Source organism: Eleutherodactylus coqui, chromosome 13, assembly GCF_035609145.1.
Source record: "Eleutherodactylus coqui strain aEleCoq1 chromosome 13, aEleCoq1.hap1, whole genome shotgun sequence".
NCBI lineage: Eukaryota > Metazoa > Chordata > Amphibia > Anura > Eleutherodactylidae > Eleutherodactylus > Eleutherodactylus coqui.
Window position 1 is genome coordinate 4205921 of NC_089849.1, and position 17116 is coordinate 4223036.

The 17116-nt window shown below is 48.3% G+C and overlaps 1 protein-coding gene across 1 annotated transcript in view; it reads right to left on the reverse strand.

The window, feature by feature from the left end:
* Positions 1–17116, reverse strand: part of KCNG1 (potassium voltage-gated channel modifier subfamily G member 1) — a 59976-nt gene that overhangs the window by 14629 nt on the left and 28231 nt on the right. Inside the window, exon 2 of the mRNA XM_066585865.1 lies at positions 6314–7118. Within this exon, the coding sequence (XP_066441962.1) occupies positions 6314–7072 (759 nt within the window). The 5' untranslated portion in view covers positions 7073–7118. The remainder of the gene's footprint in view (positions 1–6313; positions 7119–17116) is intronic.

Below are 17116 nucleotides of genomic sequence, written 5' to 3' on the forward strand. Positions count from 1 at the left end.
TCCCCTGGTGCAGCGCAGCCACTCCGGTCCCCGCGGTCACATGCTGGGTATGGTGTATGTAGCTGCAGGACCTTGGGGGGAGGGGGATGGGGGGGGGGCGCTAAGTAAAGCTGGTATTTATTTTAAAAATAATTGCCACCTGTGAGCCGCGGGGCAGGAGCCCGACAGCCGTTTAACTCACTTGCTCTGTAGCTGCTGTAATCATACTGTGACCTTTGACCTCTCCCCACTGGTGTCTGCGCCCTTGCAGGCCGACACCATACTGCATGCAGTCAGACATCGGGTGGAGAGGTCAGAGGTGACAGACTGATAACAGCGTGGCAGCAGCCCGAATGCCCTGGAGCTACCGAGTGAGTTAAATGTTTCATGTTGTCGGGTTGCTACCCGGCTGGAGGGCCACTACATAGGGCACTATTACTAGTGGGGCCCCTAACAGGGTCACTTATTACTGGGGCTCTTAACAGGTTCACTATTACAATTGGGGCCCACAACGGGGTCACATGTTACTGGGGCCCATTAACAGGTTCACTATCACTATTGGGGCCCCTAATGGCGTCACTTATTACTGGGGCCTCTAATGAGTTCACTATTAATATTGGGGCCCCTAACAGGGTCTGTGCAGATAAGCTGCTGCCAACCGTGTATACCGCGGCGCTGTACCGGGACTGAAGGGAAGTAAGAAGTGGTGGACTAAAGGTGCAATACTTATAATAAAAAGAGAATCATTAAAAACGGTCAATATTTACGCATTTCGGAGACGCAGCCCCTTCGTCAGAAGTGTCTGTGAGAAAGTGTGGCATCTATGGAGGGGGGAGTGCTGCCGCACTAGAAAGGAGAACAGCGTTAATATCGGCTGTTTTAATTATCTAATAAAGAAGAACCTGATTAATCACTCGTTGCAATATGGTCTTTTTTTTATGTGTTACATCTTTTGACCACAACTTTTAACTTCACTATTACTACTGGGGGCACTAAGAGGGTCACTATTACTGCTGGGGACACTACTGTGGGCACTAACAGGGGGAATATTACTACTGTGGGCACTAAGGGGGTCACTATTACTACTGGGGGCACTAAGAGGGTCACTATTACTACTGGGGGCACTACTGTGGGCACTAACAGGGAGAATATTACTACTGTGGGCACTAAGGGGGTCACTATTACAACTGGGGGCACTAAGAAGGTCACTATTACAACTGGGGGCACTAAGAGGGTCACTATTACTACTGGGGGCACTAAGAGGGTCACTATTACTACTGGGGGCACTAAGAGGGTCACTATTACTACTGGGGGCACTACTGTGGGCACTAACAGGGAGAATATTACTACTGTGGGCACTAAGGGGGTCACTATTACTACTGGGGGCACTAAGAGGGTCACTATTACTACTGGGGGCACTAAGAGGGTCACTATTACTACTGGGGACATTACTGTGGGCACTAACAGGGAGAATATTACTACTGTGGGCACTAAGGGGGTCACTATTACTACTGGGGGCACTAAGAGGGTCACTATTACTGCTGGGGACACTACTGTGGGCACTAACAGGGAGAATATTACTACTGTGGGCACTAAGGGAGTCACTATTACTACTGGGGGCACTAAGAGGATCACTATTACTACTGGGGGCACTAAGGGGGTCACTATTACTACTGGAGACACTACTGTGGGCACTAACAGAGAGAATATTACTACTGTGGGCACTAAGGGGGTCACTATTACTACTGGGGGCACTAAGAGGGTCACTATTACTACTGGGGACACTACTGTGGGCACTAACAGGGAGAATATTACTACTGTGGGCACTAAGGGGGTCACTATTACTACTGGGGGCATTAAGAGGGTCACTATTACTACTGGGGACACTACTGTGGGCACTAACAGGGAGAATATTACTACTGTGGGCACTAAGGGGGTCACTATTACTACTGGGGGCACTAAGAGGGTCACTATTACTACTGGGGGCACTACTGTGGGCACTAACAGGGAGAATATTACTACTGTGGGCACTAAGGGGGTCACTATTACTACTGGGGGCACTAAGAGGGTCACTATTACTACTGGGGACACTACTGTGGGCACTAACAGGGGGAATATTACTACTGTGGGCACTAAGGGGGTCACTATTACTACTGGGGGCACTAAGAGGGTCACTATTACTACTGGGGACACTACTGTGGGCACTAACAGGGGGAATATTACTACTGTGGGCACTAAGGGGGTCACTATTACTACTGGGGGCACTAAGAGGGTCACTATTACTACTGGGGGCACTAAGAGGGTCACTATTACTACTGGGGGCACTAAGGTGGTCACTATTACTACTGGGGACACTACTGTGGGCACTAACAGGGAGAATATTACTACTGTGGGCACTAAGGGGGTCACTATTACTACTGGGGGCACTAAGAGGGTCACTATTACTACTGGGAACACTACTGTGGGCACTAACAGGGAGAATATTACTACTGTGGGCACTAAGGGGGTCACTATTACTACTGGGGGCACTAAGAGGGTCACTATTACTACTGGGGACACTACTGTGGGCACTAACAGGGAGAATATTACTACTGTGGGCACTAAGGGGGTCACTATTACTACTGAGGGCACTAAGAGGGTCACTATTACTACTGGGGGCACTAAGGTGGTCACTATTACTACTGGGGACACTACTGTGGGCACTAACAGGGAGAATATTACTACTGTGGGCACTAAGGGGGTCACTATTACTACTGGGGGCACTAAGAGGGTCACTATTACTACTGGGGGCACTACTGTGGGCACTAACAGGGAGAATATTACTACTGTGGGCACTAAGGGGGTCACTATTACAACTGGGGGCACTAAGAAGGTCACTATTACAACTGGGGGCACTAAGAGGGTCACTATTACTACTGGGGGCACTAAGAGGGTCACTATTACTACTGGGGGCACTAAGAGGGTCACTATTACTACTGGGGGCACTACTGTGGGCACTAACAGGGAGAATATTACTACTGTGGGCACTAAGGGGGTCACTATTACTACTGGGGGCACTAAGAGGATCACTATTACTACTGGGGGCACTAAGAGGGTCACTATTACTACTGGGGACATTACTGTGGGCACTAACAGGGAGAATATTACTACTGTGGGCACTAAGGGGGTCACTATTACTACTGGGGGCAACAAGAGGGTCACTATTACTACTGGGGGCACTAAGGGGGTCATTATTACTACTGGGGACACTACTGTGGGCACTAACACGGAGAATATTACTACTGTGGACACTAACAGGGTCAATATTACTACTGTGGGCACTAAGGGGGTCACTATTACTACTGTGGGCACTAACAGGGTCACTATTACTACTGGGGGCACTAAGGGGGGCACTATTACTACTGGGGGCACTAAGGGGGTCACTATTACTACTGGGGGCACTAAGGGGGTCACTATTACTACTGGGGACACGACTGTGGGCACTAACAGGGAGAATATTACTACTGTGGACACTAAGGGGGTCACTATTACTATTGTGGGCACTAACAGGGTCACTATTACTACTGGGGGCACTAAGGGGGTCACTATTACTACTGGGGGCAACAAGAGGGTCACTATTACTACTGGGGGCACTAAGGGGGTCACTATTACTACTGGGGACACTACTGTGGGCACTAATACGGAGAATATTACTACTGTGGACACTAACAGGGTCAATATTACTACTGTGGGCACTAAGGGGGTCACTATTACTACTGTGGGCACTAACAGGGTCACTATTACTACTGGGGGCACTAAGGGGGGCACTATTACTACTGGGGGCACTAAGGGGGTCACTATTACTACTGGGGGCACTAAGGGGGGCACTATTACTACTGGGGACACGACTGTGGGCACTAACAGGGAGAATATTACTACTGTGGACACTAAGGGGGTCACTATTACTATTGTGGGCACTAACAGGGTCACTATTACTACTGGGGGCACTAAGGGGGTCACTATTGCTGCTGGGGGCACTAAGGGGGTCACTATTACTACTGGGGACACTACTCTGGGCACTAACAGGGTCAATATTACTACTGTGGACACTAACAGGGTCAATATTACTACTGGGGGCACTAAGGGGGTCACTATTACTTCTGTGGGCACTAAGAGGGTCATTATTACTACTAGGGGTACTAAGGGGGTCACTATTACTACTGTGGGCACTAAGAGGGTCACTATTACTACTAGGGGTACTAAGGGGGTCACTATTACTACTGTGGGCACTAAGGGGGTCACTATTACTACTAGGGGTACTAATGGGGTCACTATTACTACTGTGGGCACTAAGGGGGTCACTATTACTACTGGGGACACTACTGTGGGCACTAACAGGGTCAATAATACTACTGTGGGCACTTACACGGTCAATATTACTACTGGGGGCACTAAGGGGGTCATTATTACTACTGTGGGCACTAAGGGTGTCAATATTACTACTGGGGGCACTAATGGGGTCACTATTACTACTGTGGGCACTACTGTGGGCACTAAGTGGGTCACTATTACTACTGCAGGCACTAAGGGGGTCACTATTACTACTAGGGGCACTACTGTGGGCACTAACAGGGTCACTATTACTACTGTGGGCACTAAGGGGGTCACTATTACTACTGGGGGCACTAACAGAGTCACTATTACTAGTGGGGGCACTAATGGGGTTACTATTACTACTGGGGGCACTACTGTGGGCACTAACAGGGTCACTATTACTACTGGGGGCACTAAAGGGGTCACTATTACTACTAGGGGCACTACTGTGGGCACTAACAGGGTCACTATTACTACTGGGGGCACTAAGGGGGTCACTATTACTACTGGGGGCCCTAAGGGAGTTACTATTACTACTGTGGGAATAACAGGGTCAATATTACTACTGGGGGCACTAAGGGGGTCACTATTACTACTGTGGGCACTAAGGGGGTCACTATTACTACTGGGGGCACTAACAGAGTCACTATTACTAGTGGGGGCACTAATTGGGTTACTATTACTACTGGGGGCACTACTGTGGGCACTAACAGCGTCACTATTACTACTGGGGGCACTAAAGGGGTCACTATTACTACTGGGGGCAGTACTGTGGGCACTAACACGGTCACTACTACTACTGGGGGCACTAAGGGGGTCACTATTACTACTGGGGGCACTAAGGGGGTCACTATTACTACTGGGGGCACTAACAGGGTCACTGTTACTACAAGGGGCACTAAGGGGGTCTCTATTATTATTGGGCGTACCTAGGGGGGTCACTATTACTACTCAGGGCACTAAGGGGGTCACTATTATTATTGGGGGCACTAAGGGGCTCACTATTACTACTGTGGGCACTAAGAGGGTCACTATTACTACTGTGGGCACTAACAGGGTCACTATTACTACTGGGGGCACTAACGGGTTCACTATTACTACTGGGGGCACTACTGTGGGCACTAACAGGGTCAATAATACTACTGTGGGCTCTTACATGGTCAATATTACTCCTGGGGGCACTAAGGGGGTCACTATTACTACTGTGGGCACTAACAGGGTCACTATTACTACTGTGGGCACTAACAGGGTTACTATTACTACTGGGGGCAGTACTGTGGGCACTAACAGGGTTACTATTACTACTGGGGGAACTAATGGGATCACTATTACTACTGCGGGCACTAAGAGGGTCACTATTACTACTGGGGGCACTACTGTGGGTACTAACAGGGTCACTATTACTACTGGGAGCACTAAGGGGGTCAGTATTACTACTCGGGGCACTAAGGAGGTCACTATTACTACTACTGGTGGCACTAACAGGGTCACTGTTACTGCTGGGGGCACTAAGGGGGTCACTATTATCATTGAGGGCACCTAGGGGGTTACTATTACTACTGGGGGCACTAAGGGGGTCACTATTATTATTGGGGGCAGTAGGGGGGTCACTATTACTCTGTCACTTCAAATGTGTGTTTTGGTGCTTTCAAAGTCTGTAAAACAAATGTTTTTTGTGGCGGGGTGTGTGTGTGGGGGGGTGCCATTTCACACTTTTGCCGGAGGCAGCATAAAGGCTTGGGCACACTACTGCAGCACGCGATTGGGCGAGCGGTCATGTGTACAATGAATGCCATGTGACCACTGCAGCCTCTTCCAGGACTGGCGCTGCGGGGGCTCCTCCACTTACTGTGTTCCACCACTCTCTGCCCATAATATACTTTCCAGTCCCAGAAAACCCCTTTAAGACGACTTCTCCCGATCCCTCAGAACATTGTGGAACAGTCCCGGTTTGGTCTGAGTATTCCTCTAACTCTCTTACTTTTTCCTCCTCCTCCCGCAGGTCCGGCATGGTGCTGATGGAGAGATTCACTGCGGTGATGGTCACAAATAAGACTGACAGACAAGCAAAGATTTTCCCCGGCAGCCCGGACTGCGGCTTCTCCACCATATTGTGCAGGTGTCGCATGCAGATGCTCAGCCGGCCCTCCTCCTCCGCTTCCGATCCGTTCTCCGTCTCCAGCAGCTCGTCCTCCCGCAGGTTCAGCTCCGCCATCTCCTCCATCTTCTGGATGTACCTCCTCTTGCAGCACCACTCCAGGCTGTCCTCCTCGATGCCCCAGTACAGCAGCTCCTCCTGGAAGGACAGAGCGCACATTTCCCGTAGGAGTCGCAGTTTCCCCACGCGCAGGAAAGTCAGGATAGTTCTGAAAGCGCCGGGATTCCGGTCAAAGAAGAACTCATTGCAGGTCACGTCGTAGTCGTCACAGATACTTAAGATCTCGTCAAAGTTGCTGCAGAGCTTTAGCTGCCCCAGCCGCGTCAGCGGGAACTCCTCCAGCGTCGTCCATGGAAGCGCGTACCTGATGCCCCCCACGTTTATGATGGCATGGTGCTTGCGGTCTTCGGGGTGGGAGCTATGAAAGAGCTCCTCTCCTGGCTGGATGACCCTCGCCCTCTTGTAGAAGATCCCTTTAAGAGATTCCGTCTCCACAAAGAAGTTTGGGTTGAAGGAGGTGTCAGAGGCGCAGCTCAGAGCGCTGTAGTCGTAGTCGGAATTCTCTCCTCCGAGGAGAGTCATAATGGCCGCAGCAGTCACATCCTGCGGGTGCTTCACCAGAAGAAAGCTGCAAGGGAGAAGAGAGCAAAGATCACAATGCGGTCCCAAGAAGCTTTATCTACAAGCTGATGCGCGGTATGACAGTGTGTGGATAAGATTTAGAAAATCGGATTCACATTGCTGCTACAGCGTTTCCCTGAAAATAAGACCCTGTCTTATATTAATTTTTGCCCCAAAGAGGCACTAGGTCTTATTTTTGGGGATGTCTTAATATACTTACCTAGCAGACTCAGTCCAGGTCCTCCCGCTGCTCTCCGGAGCTCCGACACGCTGCTTGCAGTCCTCAGCCACCCAAGATCACTTCCTGGTTATGGAATTCATAAATCTCGCCTCCAGGAAGCAATGGCTCTGATTGGCTAAGCAGCGGTTGGAGAACCAATCAATGAACTCAATGAACAAATGCGATGGCTGTGATTGGCTCATCGAGCGCTGTATTGATTGACTGAGCAGTTGAAGAACCAGAGCCATTGTTTCCTGGAGGTGGGATTTATGAATCCCGTAACCAGAAAGTGATCTTCTGTGGGCGGCCGAGGACTGCAGGAAGTGCATTAGAGCTCCGCAGATCAGCGGGAGGACCCGGCCCGAGTCCGCTAGGGAATGTAACCCTTTTTTCTTTATCCGTCGTAAAGTGCAATATTTAACCGGCGCTACAGAGGAGTATAAACGCCCGTCGTGTGAAATAATGGATTTACAGCTCCGCGTTTCAGCGCCTCCGTGGGCCTTCCTCAACTAGAGCTAAATATTGCACTTTACAGCGGATATCTAACGGCGAGCTGCTGGTGACGCAGATAGGCTTGTTCACCCGGGACGTCTCTCCACTACCAAGTGGATATTGGGCTGAAACAAACATCTATACGCCAATGTGGACTTTGGGTGCCGGAGGTTTTTACCAGGACAGGGTTAACCCTTCGAGCACCAGGTGAGTTTGCATTCACCTTCCATATCTCGTCATGGTTTAATGAAGATAGAATCTCAAAAGACGCATTCTGATTTGAACTGTTTCTGATTTCCTTTCTTTTATGTAATGCAGCTAGGGCTTATTTTCAGGGTGGGTAGTTATATTTGAAGCCTCACCGGAAAATCAGGGTAGGGCTTATTTTGGGGGAAACAGGGTACTATAGGGGCTCATTCACTCGGACGTAATATGTGGTGAATAGACCCAATGATTTCAGGGCGGTCGTTCACATTTGCATATTTTTCACATGATTTTTGGCCGCAATAAATAAAAAAATGCATCATGTTCTATTTTGGCGAGTCTTGGCTCCTCTGTGGGTCCCTGAAGTGAACGGGCTGCACAAATGCGCAGTGAACATGCATGATGCCGCTGTAATCACGGTGTATTTGCGCATTATTAATGCGCCTTCTTGCACTTTTTGAGCAGATAAATCCTCAGTGATTACACGCAAAAACCCTCCAGCGGGCCGGAATATGTGAGTGAGCCGTATGATCACGCTGACACCCGTGGGAATGAGCCCCTAATGCCACTGTAAATGCCAGTCTGCCCTGTCTGAACACGGGTGGCGAAATGTACACCAAAATCCAAAGCAGAAAAGCTGCGAGCGCGTCCAGCGGGACGGGGTGTCCTGGAGGAGGCCGGGGAGTCTGCACCAAAATCCGTATCTCTAATGAGGATTTATGTGCGCGATTAAAAACGTCGGCATCACAATCCGCCTAAAATCTGCGCCCATTGGGGGGCGTTGTGTCACCATTAGATGCAGATTTAACCCCTTCAATCAAATTTAAATTGAAGGTGTGAAATCTGCACTAAAATTACCTTTACTAGACGCTACTAACCTTTACTAGAGGCTACCAACCTCTACTAGAGGCTACCAACCTCTACTAGAGGCTACCAACCTCTACTAGAGGCTACCAACCTCTACTAGAGGCTACCAACCTCTACTAGACGCTACCAACCTCTACTAGACGCTACCAACCTCTACTAGACGCTACCAACCTCTACTAGACGCTACCAACCTCTACTAGACGCTACCAACCTCTACTAGACGCTACCAACCTCTACTAGACGCTACCAACCTCTACTAGACGCTACCAACCTCTACTAGACGCTACCAACCTCTTCTAGACGCTACCAACCTCTTCTAGACGCTACCAACCTCTACTAGACGCTACCAACCTCTACTAGACGCTACCAACCTTTACTAGAGGCTACCAACCTCTACTAGACGCTACCAACCTCTACTAGACGCTACCAACCTCTACTAGACGCTACCAACCTCTACTAGACGCTACCAACCTCTACTAGACACTACCAACCTCTACTAGACGCTACCAACCTCTACTAGACGCTACCAACCTCTTCTAGACGCTACCAACCTCTTCTAGACGCTACCAACCTCTACTAGACGCTACTAACCTCTACTAGACGCTACTAACCTCTACTAGACGCTACTAACCTCTACTAGACACTACCAACTTTACTAGACGCTACCAACCTCTACTAGACGCTACTAACCTTTACTAGAGGCTACTAACCTTTACTAGACACTACTAACTTTACTAGACACTACCAACGTAACTAGACGCTACTAACCTTTACTAGAGGCTACTAACCTTTTCTAGACGCTTCTAACCTTTACTAGAGGCTACTAACCTCTACTAGATGCTACTAACCTCTACTAGATGCTACTAACCTCTACTAGACGCTACTAACCTCTACTAGACGCTACCAACCTCTACTAGACGCTACCAACCTCTACTAGACGCTACTAACCTCTACTAGACACTACCAACCTCTACTAGACGCTACCAACCTCTACTAGACGCTACTAACCTCTAGTAGACGCTACTAACCTCTACTAGACGCTACTAACCTCTACTAGACACTACTAACCTCTACTAGACACTACTAACCTCTACTAGACGCTACCAACTTTACTAGACGCTACCAACCTCTACTAGATGCTACTAACCTTTACTAGAGGCTACTAACCTTTACTAGATGCTACTAACCTCTACTAGATGCTACTAACCTCTACAAGACGCTACCAACCTCTACTAGACGCTACCAACCTCTACTAGACGCTACCAACCTCTACTAGACGCTACCAACCTCTACTAGACGCTACTAACCTCTACTAGACACTACTAACCTCTACTAGACGCTACCAACTTTACTAGACGCTACCAACCTCTACTAGACGCTACTAACCTTTACTAGAGGCTACTAACCTTTACTAGAGGCTACTAACCTTTACTAGACACTACTAACCTTTACTAGACACTACCAACTTAACTAGACGCTACTAACCTTTACTAGAGGCTACTAACCTTTACTAGACGCTTCTAACCTTTACTAGATGCTACTAACCTCTACTAGATGCTACTAACCTCTACTAGACGCTACTAACCTCTACTAGACGCTACTAACCTCTACTAGACGCTACTAACCTCTACTAGACGCTACTAACCTCTACTAGACGCTACCAACCTCTACCAGACGCTACCAACCTCTACTAGACGCTACTAACCTCTACTAGACGCTACTAACCTCTACTAGACGCTACCAACTTTACTAGACGCTACCAACCTCTACTAGAGGCTACTAACCTTTACTAGAGGCTACTAACCTTTACTAGACGCTTCTAACCTTTACTAGAGGCTACTAACCTCTACTAGATGCTACTAACCTCTACTAGACGCTACTAACCTCTACTAGACGCTACCAACCTCTACTAGACGCTACCAACCTCTACTAGACGCTACCAACCTCTACTAGACGCTACTAACCTCTACTAGACACTACTAACCTCTACTAGACACTACTAACCTCTACTAACCTCTACTAGACACTACCAACTTTACTAGACGCTACCAACCTCTACTAGATGCTACTAACTTTTACTAGAGGCTACTAACCTTTACTAGAGGCTACTAACCTTTACTAGATGCAGAACTGCTTAACTTTCCTCATTTATGCAAATGCTTTTCCCGCTGTGGAGCAAACTGGAGGTACAGAAGGCTGGGCGGTGAGAGGGCGCTGCTGACTGCGGCCGTGCCAGCAGTGCAAGAGGAGATCTGTTAGCGGCTCTCTGGCTACTAAATCAGTAGTACAGAAAGATCCCCGCCAGCGCCGCTGCTTACTGATGCAGGTAGATGCAGGGACAGACGGCACAGAATGCAGACTGCTATATGGAGGAGCATTGCTCAGGTGCAACACACGGGTGACCAGCCACATATCAGGGGGCTACTTGCACATAGATAAGCTTGCTGGACCGACTGAATCTCTCTGGCCGGATTACAGTTTAATGGATCTAAGAGGACTGCAGAGGCCGATGGGTTTCCATGTCAACCAGATGCCAGTCAGTGGTGTCTGTGTCTGCCGTGGCCTGCGATCACTATGATAAGTGATAATAAACATAATACACTGCAGTACTGCATCACTATCAGTGTGATCATAGCATCGCAGGTTCAAGTCCCTACAGGAACATAAAAATGTAAAAAAACAATATAAAAATAGTAAAAAAGAAATCTGTGAATAAATAAAAAACAAAACACCTTTTTTGCGCACTTTCCTCTCTTTTGTTTAAAAAAATTAAAAACCCCACATATTTGGTATCATCGCATCCGTAACGACATGTACAATAAAAGGAAGCACTTTAAGGCTGGGGTCACACGAGACCAAAATCCTGCGGAAATCTCGCAGAATAACCACACAGGAATACTGCGAGATCTCCACGGGAGAAATGCAGCTTTATAACCCGCAGCCTTTGGCCCCATAGAGAGGAGAGATGTCCGCCGCAGAAACAGGTAAGGAATGGATATGCTGCGTATTTGAATTCTGCATGGCATGTTAATTTCAGCGCAGCTGGCTAATCCCGGGATTAAAAGAAAGTCTGCATGGAAATTCAGCGGCCATTCCGCCCCGTGTGAACCCAGCCTTAATCCTGCAAATGTTAATGGTAACCGACCCGCAGAGAGATACAGAATATCATTTATGCTGCATGAAAGACGACGACAGAATTCGTTTTCTCTTCCTGCCCTCCAAAATAGAATAACAGTCAGACAACACAGAAACGCTACCAATAAACACTGCCGCTCGCCGCGCAAATACAAGCCCTCGTACGGCCGCGTCGGCGCAAATCTAAAAGAGTTATGGCTTTTGAAAAATGGAGATGAAAATCCTCCCAAAAAATTGTTGCGTCCCTAGGTCCAGAATAGGCCGTGTGACTAAGGGGTTAAAGTCTCAAGCTAGAAACAGAAAGGACGTAGCGCATAATCGCATGAGCGGCAATTCCACAATATAGCATTGGTGTCAGGATCCAGCCCTATGGTTGTGTCCCCCACTGGAGCTCCGGCCGTCTGCAGGCCCTCTCCTGCCACAGCTTGGGCTCTGGTCACACACTTCCTGCAGACCTGGAGCTGATTTTCAGACTTCTCCTCCTGTAGCGATAAAGTGCTCAGTAATTGTTATTCAAGCACCTGTATGACTGTATGATTATCTCCGCAGGCGTGCAGAGACCCCGCAGATACACAGTAACAGACCCGCTGCCTGCTTCACTAGAGAAAGCTGCAGTAAGGGTTACAATGGGATCGGTGCGATGTCACCACCTGCCGCAGCGGTGGCCACGTCAGACTCAATGATGAAGAGGACTGCTGAAAACACGTGACGCAGCGCAGGCGGCAACATCCAGCATGACTATTATATGATGCAGAGCGCTCCGAGCGAGCGTCAAGTACTCAGCTGGATGTTACTGCGGTGACAAATCACAATACATCCCGCGTCAGCCAAGAGTTCTTGGGCGTTAGCCACGAAGCTGAAGGAATTATGAGCGGGACGTCTCCAGTGGCGGCACAAGAGGTTGTCCGTAATAAGGTGATTAATAACGGGGCGCGAGCTCCGGGTCCGTCCTGATGTGCCTTCACTGCCGCAGGATGTCTGCAGCGTTGGTGACATCACCGCAGGTGACCTTCAGCTCCACAACGCAGGAAAAGTGCTCTTTAAAAAACTTTTAAGAAAGTTTTTATATCAAAACCTTCCTGTCTCCGGCCGCCCCCACACAGGCGTGTTTGTACAGCGTTTAGCGCTCCGCTAAACGCTGCACAGCGCTCCCATTGATATTACTGGAGCCGCTCACACAAGGCTGAGAACGCTGCGCTCTGACAGCGCTGCATGTTGTATTCTTGGCCATTTTCAGCCGTGCGTCGCCCATTGGAATGACTGGGCTGCGGTTTCAGCGCTGCTGACAATGCAGCATAACTTCATCTTTTGCTTCCCTATTGACTTGAATGGGGTCAGAATAATGCGCGCTGCGATTTTTCTGTCACGTGAACCGTGTGTCTATGTGAAAAGCTGATTTGTGACACGCTGACTATCACGTCTGCTGTCCTAGATTAGTCAGTTGTAAATGGGAACTGCACACAGATTAAAGATAGCTGGTGTTAACCAGCCCCAAGACTGTCCAGAGGGAGCGCCAAGAGGAAACGTATGTTATATAACTGCAGAGTATTACGCCTTTCAGGTCTGTAGGAGGCGGAGCTCTGGTGGACTGGTAATGGCGATCATTGGTTGTTTTCGGCCAGTATCCATAACTTGTGCTAAAATAGAGAAACAGCTTTAGGTCCATTCTGGCGGCTGTATTTTCGGTCTGATTGCGGTTTGTGTATTCCATGGACAGCAGCGGCCCCGTCATAGTCTACGAGCTTATTCATCAATGGTCCATGTAAAAAAGATTGCTGCACATCGTAGTCATGCCCATTTTATGACCAGTTATGGTCTTCTCTCCCGACCCCCATAGAGCGGTATGGATTTATCCATAGTTCTCATTCACCTTAATAGTGTAAAAGCACATGTGAAGAGACTTCTTACACCACACCCCCATTCTCAGGATTTGTGGGTGTCTTGGCGCTGGGACCCCCACTGATATGGTCTATGGTGAGAAAATCCCTGTAAACGGAACCTATCATCAAAATTATGGGGCTCAAAGCTGAATGGAGGGTCTGAAGAGTGAGTGGAGTTTCATACTCCCAAGGCACCCCATTCCTGCGCTGTGTCCCTTCAAAATTGCCATGCGCACATAGTGGGACACGCACAACCGGCTTTTCCATTCATCTCTATGGCAAAGCACACACAGCCAGCTGAAAATAATAACTGTGTAGCGGTTTAAGGCACTGGGTTGGAGCCTTAAGTGTAATAGCCGCAGGTCTGGAGAGTAGTCAGGGAAGAGCCAGGGGTCAGCAATGGGAGGTCTTAGTTTGCACTACAGATGGATGAGGCAGGTAGCGTAGTCAGAAGGGAAGCCAGGGGTCAGCAACGGGAGGCCTAAGTAGGATTGCAGAGAAGCAGGCGGAAGTAGCGCTTGATCAAGGCTTAAAACAATAATCATGCGAGGAAGGAGGCATCAGGGCCAGGTTTATATAGCAAGCCTAATCGGGGACAAGGCGGAGCCAGAACAGAGACTGGATAGCAGGAACCAGGCTAAAGTATGCAAGGGAACTTGTCCAAAGGCCTGGATGGCTCAGTAGGGAGAGCCGCTGACATAGGAGCAGGAGGTCCTGGGTGTGAGTCCTGATAAACTGTGTACATGTGGCAACTTCTTGGGGCCAGAGTACAGGAATGGGGCATCCAGCGAGTATGAAACACCTCTCTCTAGACCCTCCGTTCCGTCAGCTTTGAGTCCCACATTGTATTTCATGAAGCTCAGACATGATGAGTGCTTGCCTTTAATGTTTGTCGACTATGCCCGTAGTCTGACATATTAGGCTTCATTTGTGGCACAAGAAATTTTGCATTGCCACCCCGAGTCCTGGTGGTGCCCCAGCTGGAACCGCTTTATCAGACGCCAGAAGCCACATGGCATAATCCTAATATTGTAATCTGGAGCTCGTCCTTACCAGTCAAATCGCTGTCACTGCGCCGCAGGGAAGGGTGGGTCATTGAGGCACTGGACTGTACTCTGTGCAAATTGGCTCCTGCCTGTGAAGAGGAGGAGGAGGCGGAGTTTTCACTTTTGTTAATTTCCAGCTTTCATCTTTTTCCTGAGATCATAGTCTTCTTTTACACAGTAATTGCAGGCAGCCGAGCGATTCCGTATGTGCCGGAGCAGGAAGAACTAGAGATTTATCAGCGGATCAACTGAGCACAAAGATCTCAACGTCTGCCGCAGCTCGTCATTAGTACCAGGTGAAGGCATCCGTACTGATCGCTCAATTCAGAAGAATTGGCCATGGACCTCACGTGGGCGCTGCAGCGACTAATGAGGTGCCACAGGACTGCCTGCTGCCTCCACTGACACTCCGCTGTCAATCACTCCAGCATCTCAATATGAAATGCTTTCTGGAGCTTCAACTAACTGTGAGAAATAAAGGGACTAGAAGAAACTTTAGGACTTACTGCAGTAAATGCTTCATTCCCTACTTATGAGCCTCCTCTTCTCTCTACTCCTTCTTAAGCTGATCATTCACTCTGAAAACTGGTAAAATCTCCCTGAAGACAGATCAGCTCATTGAGGGTTCAGGTTATGTGCAGCCTACAGAAGTCTATGGAGAGGAGAGAGGAGGAAGCAGCTGCAGAAAGAGAGGGGCAGAGACACACAGCTGGATCTAGTAGGTTTTCTATCTCACCCCAGTACTGGATTCACACATACATTACTGATCCTGTACTGACGCTGAGTTACATCCTGTATTATACTCCAGAGCTGCACTCACTATTCTGCTGGTGGAGTCACTATGTACATACATTACTTATCCTGTACTGATTCTGAGTTACATCCTGTATTATACTCCGGAGCTGCACTCACTATTCTGCTGGTGAAATCACTATGTACATACATTACTTATCCTGTACTGCTCCTGAGTTACATCCTGTATTATACTCCAGAGCTGCGCTCACTATTCTGCTGGTGGAGTCACTGTGTACATACATTACTTATCCTGCACTGATCCTGAGTTATATCCTGTATTATACTCCAGAGCTGCACTCACTATTCTGATGGTGGAGTCACTGTATACATACATTACTTATCCTGTACTGATCCTGAGTTACATCCTGTATTATCCTCCAGAGCTGCACTCACTATTCTGCTCGTGGTGTCACTGTGTACATACATTACTTATCTTGTATTATACTGCAGAGCTGCACTCACTATTCTGCTGGTGGAGTCACTATGTACATACATTACTTATCCTGTACTGACCCTGAGTTACATTCTGTATTATACTCCAGAGCTGCACTCAGTATTCTGCTGGTGGAGTCACTGTGTACATACATTACTGATCCTGTACTGCTCCTGAGTTACATCCTGTATTATACTCCAGAGCTGCACTCAGTATTCTGCTGGTGGAGTCACTGTGTGCATACATTACTTATCCTGTACTGCTCCTGAGTTACATCCTGTATTATACTCCAGAGCTGCACTCACTATTCTGCTGGTGAAGTCACTGTATACATACATTACTTACCCTGTACTGATCCCGAGTTCTATCCTGTATTATACTCCAGAGCTGCACTCACTATTCTGCTGGTGGAGTCACTATGTACATACATTACTTATCCTGTACTGATTCTGAGTTACATCCTGTATTATACTCCGGAGCTGCGCTCACTATTCTGCTGGTGGAGTCACTGTGTACATACATTACTTATCCTGTACTGCTCCTGAGTTACATCTTGTATTATACTCCAGAGCTGCACTCACTATTCTGCTCGTGGTGTCACTGTGTACATACATTACTTATCTTGTATTATACTGCAGAGCTGCACTCACTATTCTGCTGGTGGAGTCACTATGTACATACATTACTTATCCTGTACTGATTCTGAGTTACATCATGTACTATACTCCGGAGCTGCACTCACTATTCTGCTGGTGAAGTCACTATGTACATACATTACTTATCCTGTACTGCTCCTGAGTTCCATCCTGTATTATACTCCAGAGCTGCACTCACTATTCTGCTGGTGGAGTCACTGTGTACATACATTACTTATCCTGTACTGCTCCTGAGTTACATCCTGTATTATACTGCAGAGCTGCGCTCACTATTCTG